Source organism: Phyllopteryx taeniolatus, chromosome 14 (assembly GCF_024500385.1).
Source record: "Phyllopteryx taeniolatus isolate TA_2022b chromosome 14, UOR_Ptae_1.2, whole genome shotgun sequence".
In the NCBI taxonomy this organism is placed as follows: domain Eukaryota; kingdom Metazoa; phylum Chordata; class Actinopteri; order Syngnathiformes; family Syngnathidae; genus Phyllopteryx; species Phyllopteryx taeniolatus.
Window position 1 is genome coordinate 1,080,278 of NC_084515.1, and position 13,184 is coordinate 1,093,461.

The 13,184-nt window shown below is 44.9% G+C and overlaps 1 protein-coding gene across 6 annotated transcripts in view; it reads right to left on the bottom strand.

Annotated features, from left to right (window-relative positions):
- Nucleotides 1-611: 611 nt before the first annotated feature.
- LOC133488867 (rho GTPase-activating protein 12-like) overlaps nt 612-13,184 on the bottom strand; it is a 76,532-nt gene continuing 63,959 nt past the window's right edge. For all 6 annotated transcript variants that reach the window (XM_061797337.1, XM_061797336.1, XM_061797335.1 and 3 more), the window contains one exon: nt 612-2,378. In XM_061797337.1, the coding sequence (XP_061653321.1) occupies nt 2,204-2,378 (175 nt within the window). In that variant the 3' untranslated portion in view covers nt 612-2,203. The remainder of the gene's footprint in view (nt 2,379-13,184) is intronic.

The following is a 13,184-nucleotide window of genomic DNA, read 5'->3' on the forward strand; positions in this document are numbered from 1 at the left end:
ATGTCTGCCAATTTTCACATTGCCAAGTGACACTTGCATAAGGGGCTTATTTTTGTTGAAAAATTCATGACCTTCATTACTATTTGTTTTATGTAGTGTCATCAAACTTTGTCAACGTCCTGCCCACACGCAATGACCCAAACTCAAAATCTTTGTAATTTAGAATCTGTCTAAATTACTATCCATACGTGCTTCAAATTTGGTAGCAATTGGACATGGATGATCTAGGACTCCTTTTTGAAGGAATATTGGAAATAATTAAAATGAGCCAAAAATTGTCACTTCAAACCAAAATGGCAGACCTCCTGTGTGTTTTTGGGCATGGCTTCTAAAGACTTTTTTTGTGGGTCTACCAATGATAGGCATGTCTACCAAATTTCATGTTGCTAAATGAAACAGGCTTCGAGGGCTGAATTTTTGAAAAATCCTTGGAGGGGATGTCGAATATAATAGTAAACAATATAAAATAACATTTGCCTGAATGCTGGATGATTCTTTTTCATCAATCTAGTATGACACTCGGAAGACTATAAAAAATTGCATTGCTTCTCACCGATTTTTAACTGGACTGTTTTTGATTAAGTGAAATTGACTGTGACCTTTTTCAAATGTGTCATCAGAGGTCTTTTATTGCAGTTTGACAGAGCCAGCAGCACTTTGAGATGACATGATTAATAATGACACTTTTAAGGATGTTATACTTAATGATGTCACAATCATCTGTTGACCAGGCAGCGAAAACATTGATGTGCTAGCTCAATCACAACAATTACTTTTTTGGTCTGGCCCCATTTTTAAAAATTTTTTTTAAACACTCCAAGGCTTTATTAATTATTCGTATGTATTTATATTTAAATTCTGTACAGTACAACTTTGAAATCCCCTTCACACACACACATACACACAAAAACTGTACACAGAATTCGGAGAAGTGTTTTAAAGCTGAAATGGACGAGTCAGGCAAACATGACAATTCATTGATAGCTGTCAATTAAAAACAGAAAATAATAAAGAGATGAATGATATGGAATGTTTTTGTGTGTACAAAATTAAACACATACAAAGCCAATTAAATAGAAAATTAACGCATTTAAATTGTGAAATGATGGCATTGGCAACAAGACTTTGTTTTACTTTTATTACATTTTGAATAATTTAATGGATTTTCAATTGAATAAATTTGTATTCTATGACATTTTATGGCATTTTTATTTCATCAATTTTTATTTCACATTATTCATTTTGTTTTATTGAAAGTGTTTTTTATTTAATAAGACTTGTATCAATAAGGGAATTTTAATTATTTAAATCAGTGACATTTTCATTAACAGGCCATTTTATTTAATCAATTTTCATTTCATTATATTTAAATTGATTTTATGGCATTTTTATTATTTCATTACATCTTTTTATTTAATTAAATTTTTACTCAGCTACTAGAATTTCGAATTATCTAATGGCTGTTTTTATTCCTATTTAATGTAATTTAATGGCATTTTCAGTTAACTGATTTTCTCCTATGATATTTCATGGCTTTTTCTATATAATCGATATTTATTTCATGACATTTTATGGGAGTTTTATTATTTCATTGCATCTTTTTATTGACATATTTTTATTTACTGTAAATATTTAAGGACATAGTCTGAGTGGCCTTTTATTTTTAGGATGCCTACATACTAAAGTGCAACCAATCGGATCATCAGACTCTAAAATATATATATTTTTTTCATTTTTAAAATCCTGTTAAATACATGTCAAAATGGCAAATTGCTATCCAGTAAATGCCATACAACAATAGTAATAAAAAAAAAACGACTACTCCTACTTATAGTAATAATAATAAAAACATCAACAATAATAAAGTGGTCATGATAAAAACGACATTTCACAATAGAATGAATCAATTGTTGCACAATTTAATGGATCCATTTCTATTTTAATGTGATCTTTAATTGGCTTGACATGTATTTAATTTGGAGGTAATTCCATTGGGTGAAAATTCCAGTAAATAAACCATGTTCCCTTTTTGTTCCTTTAAAAGTTCATCTTGGATCCTCCACAACGAGGATTTGTCTTGGTCTCAGCAGGTTTTTTTGGTCCCTTAATTTAAATCCAGTGTTGGAAAAAGTAAAGCAAAGCTAGTCCAAAGTGCAAAGAGTGATTTTGATCGCGGCGGATGGTCAGCGCTCCCCGTCGCCCTCTACCTGCCAAAGAGGTTGTCGTACTCCAGCAGGATGAGCTCCACGATCTGGTTCTGGTAGACCATGTGGACCGCCATGTTCCACGTGTCGGTCTCAGGCCTCAGCAATGTGGGGCCGAACACGATGGCTACGCTCTGGTTGGTCATGCGGTTCTCTTCACCATGCTCGATCACTCTGAACATACAACAAGGTTAGGTCCTAACCTCCGAGTCTACACATACTTGGAAGCTTTCAAGTAGACAATTTAGAATTTGACTAATTTGGGGGGGAAATACGTCTGGAAAAACGCTTCATTTGTTGTTAAAGTTAAGACTGAACACTGTTTTTATGTTTTGATACCGTGGGGCAAAAAAGCATTTAGTCAGCCACCAATTGTGCAAGTTCTCCCACTTAAAAAGATGAGAGAGGCCTGTAATTTTCATCATAGGTATACCTCACTTATGAAGGAGACAAAATTAGAAAAAAAAACATCCAGAAAATCACTGTCTGATTTTTTAAATATTTATTAGCAAATTATGGTGGAAAATAAGTATTTGGTCAAAAACAAATGTTCACCTCAATACTTTGTTATATACCCTTTGTTGGCAGAGGTCAGAGGTCAAACGTTTCTGTAAGTCTTCACAAGGTTTTCACACACTGTTGCTGGTATTTTGGCCCATTCCTCCATGCAGATCTCCTCAAGAGCAGTGATGTTTTGGGGCTGTTGCTGGGCAACACAGACTTTCAACTCCCTCCAAAGATTTTCTACAGGGTTGAGATCTGGAGACTGGGTAGGTCACTCCAGGACCTGGAAATGCTTCTCACGAAGCCACTCCTTCGTTGCCCGGGTTTGTGTGTTTGGGATCATTGTCATGCTGAAAGACCCAGCCACGTTTCATCTTCAATGCCCTTGCTGATGGAAGGAGGTTTTCACTCAAAATCTCACGATACATGGCCCCATTCATTCTTTCCTTTACATGGATCAGTCGTTCTGGTCCCTTTGCAGAAAAACAGCCGCAAAGCATGATGTTTCCACCCCCATGCTTCACAGTAGGCATAGTGTTCTTTGGATGCAACTCAGTATTCTTTCTCCTCCAAACATGAGAAGTTGAGTTTTTACCAAAAAGTTCTATTTTGGTTTCATCTGACCATATGACATTCTCCCAATCCTCATCTGGATCATCTAAATGCTCTCTAGCAAACTTCAGACGGACCTGGACATGTACTGGCTTAAGCAGGGGGACACGTCTGGCACTACAGGATCTGAGTCCTTGGTGGCGTAGTGTGTTACTGATGGTAGCCTTTGTTACTTTGGTCCCAGCTCTCTGCAGGTCATTCATTAGGTCCCCCCGTGTGGTTCTGGGATTTTTGCTCACCGTTCTTGTGATCATTTGGACCCCACGGGGGGAGATCTTGCATGGAGATTATCAGTGGTCTTGTATGTCTTACATTTTCTAATAATTGCTCCCACAGTTGATTTCTTCACACCAAGCTGCTTACCTATTGCAGATTCAGTCTTCCCAGCCTGGTGCAGTCTACAATTTTGTTTCTGGTGTCCTTTGACAGCTCTTTGGTCTTGGCCATAGTGGAGTGTGACTATTTTAGGTTGTGGGTAGGTGTCTTTTGTATTGATAAGTTTAAACAGGATCTTATGGGGGGCACAAGTCAGTGCAAACTGTAGGCCGGTTCCAAGCCCGGATAAATGCAGAGGGTTGCGTCAGGAAGGGCATCCGGCTTAAAACCTTGCCAAACAAATATGAGCGTTCATCCAAAGAATTCCATACCAGATTGGTCGTGGCCCGGGTTAACAACGTCCGCCACCGGCGCCGTCAACCTGCAGGGCGCTGTTGGAAATTCAGCTACTGTGGGTCGAAGTCGAAGTCAAAGAAGAAGAAGAAGAAGAGGTGGAAAGCGGGTTCTTCGGCAGAAAGAGAAGAGGAAAACACAGAGCCTAGAACTGAATGTGGGGACTTTGAATGTTGGGACTATGACAGGAAAATCTCGGGAGTTGGTTGACATGATGATTAGGAGAAAGGTTGATATATTGTGTGTCCAGGAGACCAGGTGGAAAGGCAGTAAGGCTAGAAGTTTAGGGGCAGGGTTTAAATTATTTTACCATGGTGTAGATGGGAAGAGAAATGGAGTCGGGGTTATTTTAAAAGAAGAGTTGGCTAAGAATGTCTTGGAGGAGAAAAGAGTATCAGATCGAGTGATGAGGCTGAAATTTGAAATTGAGGGTGTTATGTGTAATGTGATTAGTGGCTATGCCCCACAGGTAGGATGTGACCTAGAGGTGAAAGAGAAATTCTGGAAGGAGCTAGATGATGTAGTTCTGAGCATCCCAGACAGAGAGAGAGTCGTAATTGGTGCAGATTGTAATGGACATGTTGGTGAAGGTAATAGGGGTGATGAAGAAGTGATGGGTAAGTACGGCATCCAGGAAAGGAACTTGGAGGGACAGATGGTGGTAGACTTTGCAACAAGGATGCAAATGGCTGTAGTGAACACTTTTTTCCAGAAGAGGCATGAACATAGGGTGACCTACAAGAGCGGAGGTAGAAGGACACAGGTGGATTACATCTTGTGCAGACGATGTAATCTGAAGGAGGTTACCAACTGTAAGGTAGTGGTAGGGGAGAGTGTGGCTAGACAGCATAGGATGGTGGTGTGTAAGATGACTCTGGTGGTGGGGAGGAAAATTAGGAAGACAAAGGCAGAGAAGAGAACCATGTGGTGGAAGCTGAGACGAGTGTTGTGCAGCTTTTCGGGAAGAGGTGATACAGGCTCTCGGTGGACGGGAAGAGCTTCCAGAAGACTGGACCACTGCAGCCAAGGTGATCAGAGAAGCAGGCAGGAGAGTACTTGGTGTATCTTCTGGCAGGAAAGGAGAGAAGCAGACTTGGTGGTGGAACCTCACAGTACAGGAAATCGTACAAGGAAAAGGGTTAGCTAAGAAGAAGTGGGACACTGAGAGGACCGAGGAGAGGCGAAAGGAATACATTGAGATGCGACACAGGGCAAAGGTAGAGGTGGCAAAGGCAAAACAAGAGGCATATGATGACATGTATGGCAGGTTGGACACTAAAGAAGGAGAAAAGGATCTATACAGGCTGGCCAGACAGAGGGATAGAGATGGGAAGGATGTGCAGCAGGTTAGGGTGATTAAGGATAGAGATGGAAATATGTTGACTGGTACCAGCAGTGTGCTAGGTAGATGGAAAGAATACTTTTGAGGAGTTGATGAATGAGGAAAATGATAGAGAAGGGAGAGTAGAAGAGGCAAGTGTGGTGGACCAGGAAGTGGCAATGATTAGTAAGGGGGAAGTTAGAAAGGCATTAAAGAGAATGAAAAATGGAAAGGCAGTTGGTCCTGATGACATTCCTGTGGAGGTATGGAAGCATCTAGGAGAGGTGGCTGTGGAGTTTTTGACCAGCTTGTTCAATAGAATTCTAGTGCGTGAGAAGATGCCTGAGGAATGGAGGAAAAGTGTACTGGTGACCATTTTTAAGAACAAAGGTGATGTGCAGAGCTGTGGCAACTATAGAGGAATAAAGTTGATGAGCCACACAATGAAGTTATGGGAAAGAGTAGTGGAGGCTAGACTCAGGACCGAAGTGAGTATTTGCGAGCAACAATATGGTTTCATGCCTAGAAAGAGTACCACAGATGCATTATTTGCCTTGAGGATGTTGATGGAAAAGTACAGAGAAGGTCAGAAGGAGCTACATTGTGTCTTTGTAGATCTAGAGAAAGCCTATGACAGAGTACCCAGAGAGGAACTGTGGTACTGCATGCGGAAGTCTGGAGTGGCAGAGAAGTATGTTAGAATAATACAGGACATGTACGAGGGCAGCAGAACAGCGGTGAGGTGTGCTGTCGGTGTGACAGAAGAATTTAAGGTGGACGTGGGACTGCATCAGGGATCAGCCCTGAGCCCCTTCCTTTTTGCAGTGGTGATGGATAGGCTGACAGATGAGGTTAGACTGGAATCCCCGTGGACCATGATGTTTGCAGATGACATTGTGATCTGCAGTGAAAGCAGGGAGCAGCTGGAGGAACAGTTAGAAAGATGGAGGCATGCACTGGAAAGAAGAGGAATGAAGATTAGCCGAAGTAAAACAGAATATATGTGCATGAATGAGAGGGGTTGTGGGGGAAGAATGAGGCTACAGGGAGAAGAGATGGCAAGGGTAGAGGACTTTAAATACTTGGGGTCAACCGTCCAGAGCAATGGTGAGTGTGGTCAGGAAGTGAAGAAACGGATCCAAGCAGGTTGGAACGGGTGGAGGAAGGTGTCAGGTGTGTTATGTGACAGAAGAGTCTCTGCTAGGATGAAGGGCAAAGTTTATAAAACAGTGGTGAGGCCAGCCATGATGTATGGATTAGAGACAGTGGCACTGAAGAGAAAACAGGAAGCAGAGCTGGAGGTGGCGGAAATGAAGATGTTGAGGTTCGCTCTCGGAGTGACCAGGTTGGATAAAATTAGAAATGAGCTCATCAGAGGGACAGCCAAGGTTCGATGTTTTGGAGACAAAGTTAGAGAGAGCAGACTTCAATGGTTTGGACACGTCCAGAGGAGAGAGAGTGAGTATATTGGTAGAAGGATGATGAGGATGGAGCTGCCAGGCAAGAGAGCTAGAGGAAGACCAAAGAGAAGGTTGATGGATGTCGTGAGGGAAGACATGATGGCAGTTGGTGTTCGAGAGGAGGATGCAGGAGATAGGCTCTCATGGAAAAGGATGACGCGCTGTGGCGACCCCTAACGGGACAAGCCGAAAGGAAAAGAAGAAACAGGTGCCATAGATAGGTATGAGTGGAGGAAGGGAAGAATGGAACGGGAGATCGACAGGCGGATTGGTGCAGCGTCTGCAGTGATCCGGACTTTGGATCGGCGCGTTGTGGTGAAGAAGGAGCTAAGCCGAAAGGCGACGCTCTCTATTTACCAGTCGACCTACGTTCCTACCCTCATCTATGGTCACGAGCTGTGGGTCGTGACCAAAAGAACAAGATCCCGGATACAAGCGGCCGAAATGAATTTCCTCCGCAGGCTCTCAATTTTAGACTTCCATTATTTTCTATTCATTATTTATTTCCTGGTCTAAATCTTTTTCTTTTATTAATGTTTTTAAATGAATTTATTGTATGATTATTTTCTTTTTTAAGTCCCATATTTTACCTCCAAAACCTTTTCTAGTATTTGGGATGTTATATTGGCTCGATGGTGCCTCAGTGTGATATATGAATTAAAATTGTCCAACCATATCTGAGTTCCTGACATTTTTCTGCCAAGAGTCCTGAAATCAGGTCATTCGAAATCTTCGAGTTTATCTACATCACTAGCTAAGATCTACACACAAGTGTGCTCTCAAAAGTAGTGAGGGTTGGGTCTCTTCCTTTTGAGCTAATACAGCCATGAGTCTTTTTGGGAATGATGCAACATGATTTTCACACCTGGATTTGGGGATCCTCTGTCATTCCTCCTTGCAGATCCTCTCCAGTTCTGTCAAGTTGAATGGTGAAAGTTGGTGGACAGCCATTTTCAGTCTCTCCAGAGATGCTCAATTCGGTTTAAGACAGGGCTCTGACTGGGCCATTCAAGAACAGTCACGGAGTTATTCTGAAGCCACTCCTTCGGTATTTTAGCTGTGTGCTTCCGGTCATTGTCTTGTTGGAAGGCGAGAAGGTTTTCGTCCAGGATACCCCTGTACTTGGCCGCATTCATCTTTCCTTCGATTGCAACCAGTCGTTCTATCCCTGCAGCTGAAAAACACCACCATGCTTCACTGTTAGGACTGTATTGGACAGGTGATGAGCAGTGCCTGTTTTTTTCCACACATACCGCTTAGAATTAAGCCCAAAAAGTTATATCTTAGTCTCATCAGACCAGAGAGTCTTATTTCTCACCATCTTGGGGGTCCTTCAGGTGTTTGTTTAGCAAATTCCATGCAGGCTTTCATGTGTCCCGCACTGAGGAGAGGTTTCCGTCAGGCCACTCTGCCATAAAGCCCTGACTGGTGGCGGGCTCCAGTGATGGTTGACTTTTTAGAACTTTCTCCCATCTCAAGGCTGCATCTCGAGAGCTCAGCCACAATGATGTTTGGTTTCTTCTTTACCTCTTTCACCAAGGCTTTTCTCCTCCGATTGCTCAGTTTGGCCGGATGGCCAGTTCTAGGAATGGTTCTGGTCGTCCCAAACGTCTTCCATTTCAGGATTATGGAGGCCACTGTGCTCTTAGGAACCTTAAGTGCAGCAGAATTGTTTTTGTAACCTTAGCCAGATCTTTGCCTTGCTACAACTCTGTCTCTGACCTCTTCAGGCAGTTCCTTTGACCTCATGATTCTCATTTGCTCTGACATGCACTGTGAGCTGTAAGGTCTTATATAGACAGGGGTGTGGCTTTCCTAATCAAGACCAATCAGTATAATCAAACACAGCTGGATTCCAATGAAGGTGGAGAACCATTTCAAGGATGATCAGAAGAAATGGACAGCAACCAAGTTAGATATCAGTGTCACAGCAAAGGGTCTGATTACTTAGGGCTGTGTGATATTTCAGGTTTTTTTTTTTTTTAAATAAATCTGCAAAAGTTTCAACAATTCCGTTTTCCCCCCCCGTCAATATGGGGTGCTGTGTGTACATTAATGAGGAAAAACACCTCGGATCTGTCCGATTCACGTAAAATCGGCTATTTTGAGTTCAAAACGGCGAGTTTTGTAGAAAGGCGACTGATTTGCATGTATGGCTTCAGAACAACTCCGCGACTGCTCTTGAATGGCCCAGACAGAGCCCTGACTTTAACCCAATAGAGCATCTCTGGAGAGACCTGAAAATGGCTGTCCACCAATGTTAACCATCCAACCTGACAGAACTGGAGAAGATCTGCAAAGAGGAATGGCAGAGGATCCCAAAATCCAGGTGTGAAAAACTCACATTTGTATTAGCGCAAAAGGGTGTTTCTACTACAACCCCAATTCCAATGAAGTTGGGACGGTGTGTTAAACATGAATAAAAACAGATTAAAAACAGATTTGCAAATCATGTTCAACCTATATTTAATTGAATACACAACAAAAACAAGATATTTAATGTTCAAACTGATAAACTTTGTTGTTTTTAGCAAATAATCATTCATTTAGAATTTTATGGCTGCAACATGTACTGGGACAGGGTCATGTTTACCACCACTGTATTACATCACCTTTTCTTTGAACAACATTCAATAAACGTTTGGGAACTGAGGACACTAATTGTTGAAGCTTTGTAGGTGGAATTCTTTCCCATTCTTGCTATATATATATATATATCTATATATATATATATATATATATATATATATATATACACGTGTATATATACATATACACACACACATACATATACATGTGTATATATATATATATATATATACATACACACACACACACACACACATATATATCAAGACCCCTGATGATGACGACAAAAAATGGTTTCCCTTGCCCGGAGGCGGGTCACTGGGGCCAGGCCTGGAGGTGGGGATCGAAGGTGAGCAACTGGTGGCCGGGCCTGCACCCATGGGGCACAGCTCGAAAGGGTAACGTGGGTCCACCTACCCATGGGCTCACCACTTGTGGGAGGGGCCATAGGGCTCGGGTGCAGTGCGAGTTGGGCGGTGGCCGAAGGCGGGGACGTTGGCGATCCGATCCCCGGCTACAGAAGCTGGCTCTAGGGACGTGGAATGTCACCTCTCTGGCAGCGAAGGAGCCCGAGCTGGTGTGTGAGGTCGAGAAGTTCAACCTGGTGGAGGAGAGGGTAGCCTCCCTCTGCCTTCGGGTGGTGGGACGGTTCTTGACTGTTGTTTGTGTCTATGCACCAAACAGCAGTTCAGAGTACCCATCCTGTTTTGAGTCCTTGGAGGGGGTGCTGGAGAGCGCTCCCGCTGGGGACTCCATCGTTCTGGTGGGGGACTTCAATGCTCACGTGGGCAATGACAGTGAGGCCTGGAAGGGCGTGATTGGGAGGAACAGCCCCCCCAATCAGAACCCGAGCGGTGTTCTGTTATTGGACTTCTGTGCTCATCATGGATTGTCCATAACGAACACCATGTTCAAGCATAAGGGTGTCCACACGTGCACTTGGCACCAGGACAACCGAGGTCGCTGTTCGATGATCGTCTTTGTGGTCGTATAATCGGACTTGCGGCCGCATGTCTTGGACACTCGGGTAAAGAGAGGGGCGGAGCAGTCAACTGATCACCACCTGGTGATGAGTTGGCTCCGATGGTGGGGGAAGATGCCGGTCCGACGTGGCAGGCCCAAACGTATTGTGAGGGTCTGCTGGGAACGTCTGGCGGAATTCCCTGTCAGAAGGAGTTTCAACTCCCACCTCCGACAGAACTTTGCTCATGTTCCGGGGGAGGCGGGGGACATTGAATCCGAGTGGACCATGTTCCGCGCCTCCATTGCTGAGGCGGCCGACTGGAGCTGTGGCCGTAAGGTGGTCGGTGCCTGTCGTGGCGGCAATCCCCGAACCCGTTGGTGGACAGGGATGCCGTCAAGCTGAAGAAGGAGTCCTATCAGGCCTTTTTGGCCTGTGGGACTCCTGAGGCAGCTGATGGGTAACGACTGGCCAAGCGGAATGCAGCTTTGGTGGTCGCTGAAGCAAAAACTCGGGCATGGGAGGAGTTCGGTGAGGCCATGGAGAAAGACTTCCGGACGGCTTCGAGGAAATTCTGGTCCACCATCCGACGTCTCAGGAGGGGAAAGCAGTGCATCATCAACACTGTGTATAGTGGGGATGGGGCGCTGCTGACCTCAACTCGGGACGTTGTGAGCCGGTGGGGAGAATACTTCGAAGACCTCCTCAATTCCACCGACACGCCTTCCCATGAGGGAGCAGAGTCTGGGTTCTCTGAGGCGGGCTCTCCTATCTCTGGGGTTGAGGTCACCGAGGTGGTAAAAAAGCTCCTCGATGGCAAGGCCCCAGGAGTGGGATGAGATTCGCCCGGAGTTCCTCAAGGCTCTGGATGTTGTAGGGCTGTCCTGGTTGACACACCTCTGCAACATCGCGTGGACATCGGGGACAGTGCCTCTGGATTGGCAGACTGGGGTGGTGGTCCCCCTTTTTAAGAAGGGGGACCGGAGGATGTGTTCCAACTTCAGGGGGATCACACTCCTCAGCCTCCCTGGTAAGGTCTATTCAGGGGTGCTGAAGAAGAAGGTCTGTCGGGAAGTTGAATCCCAGATTCAGGAGGAGCAGTGTGGTTTTCGTCCTGGCCGTGGAACAGTGGACCAGCTGTACACCCTTGGTAGGGTCCTCGAGGGTGCGTGGGAGTTCGCCCAACCAGTCTACATGTGCTTTGTGGACTTGGAGAAGGCGTTCGACCGTGTTCCTCGGGTGGTCCTGCTTCGAGAGTATGGGGTACCGAACCCCCTGATACGGGCTGTACGACCGGAGTCAGAGTTTGGTCCGCATATCCGGCAGTAAGTCGGACTCGTTTCCGGTGAGGGTTGGACTCCGCCAAGGCTGCCCTTTGTCACCGATTCTGTTCATAACTTTTATGGACAGAATTTCTAGGCGCAGCCGAGGCGTAGAGGGGTATCCGGTTTGGTGGCCTCAGTATTGCATCTCTGCTTTTTGCAGATGATGTGGTTCTGTTGGCTTCATCAAGCCGTGACCTCCAACTCTCATTGGAGCAGTTCGCAGCTGAGTGTGAAGTGGCTGGGATGAGAATCAGCACCTCCAAATCTGAGACCATGGTCTTCAGTCGGAAAAGGGTAGCGTGCTCTCTCCGGGTCGGGGATGAGATCCTGCCCCAAGTGGAGGAGTTCAAGTATCTTGTTCACGAGTGAGGGAAGAATGGAACGGGAGATCGACAGGGGGATCGGTGCAGCGTCTGCAGTGATGCGGACTTTGTATCGATCCGTTGTGGTAAAGAAGGAGCTAAGCCGAAAGGCGAAGCTCTCAATTTACCGGTCAATCTATGTTCCTACCCTCACCTATGGTCACAAGCTGTGGGTCGCGACCGAAAGAACGAGATCCCGGATACAAGCGGCCGAAATGAGTTTCCTCCGCAGGGTGTCCGGGCTCTCCCTTAGAGATAGGGTGAGAAGCTCGGCCATCCGGGAGGATCTCAGAGTAGAGCCGTTGCTCCTTCACATCGAGAGGAGCCAGATGAGGTGGCTGGGGCATCTGATTCGGATGCCTCCCGGACGCCTCCCTGGTGAGGTGTTCCGTGCACGTCCCACCTGGAGGAGACCCCGGGGACGACCCAGGACACGCTGGAGAGACTACATCCTTCGGCTGGCCTGGGAACGCCTCGGGATCCCCCCGGAAGAGCTGGATGAAGTGGCGGGGGAAAGGGAAGTCTGGGCGTCCCTGCTAAAGCTACTGCCACGCGACCCGACCTCGGATAAGCGGTAGAAGATGGATGGATGGATGGACAGATCAATCCAATTTGAACACAATATAGTAAGTGTATGCAGGATCAGAAGCTCCAAAATCAAGCTAAATCCAGATCTGATCCAGATTATGCAAGATGCACAACGTAAATGCAAAATGTAAAAGTCCACAGAAAATGTTCAGGTACAAATAATACATAGCGGGTACGGAAAGTTTTCAGACCCCCTTAAATTTTGCACTCTTTGTTATATTGCAGCCATTTGTTAAAACCATTTCGTTCATTTTTGCCTCATTAATGTACACACAGCACCCAATAGTGACAGAAAAAAACGTAATTGTTGAAATTTTTGCTGATTTATTAAAAAAGAAAAACTGAAATATCACACAGCCATAAGTATTCAGACACTTTGCTGTGACACTCATATATCCATTTCTTCTGATCATCCTTGAGATGGTTCTACACCTTCATTGGAGTCCAGCTGTGTTTGATTATACTGATTGGACTTGATTAGGAAAGCCACACCCCTGTCTATATAGGAGTTTACAGTGCATGTCAGAGCAAATGAGAATCATCAGGTCAAAGGAACTGCCTGAAGAGCTCAGAGACAGAATTGTGGCAA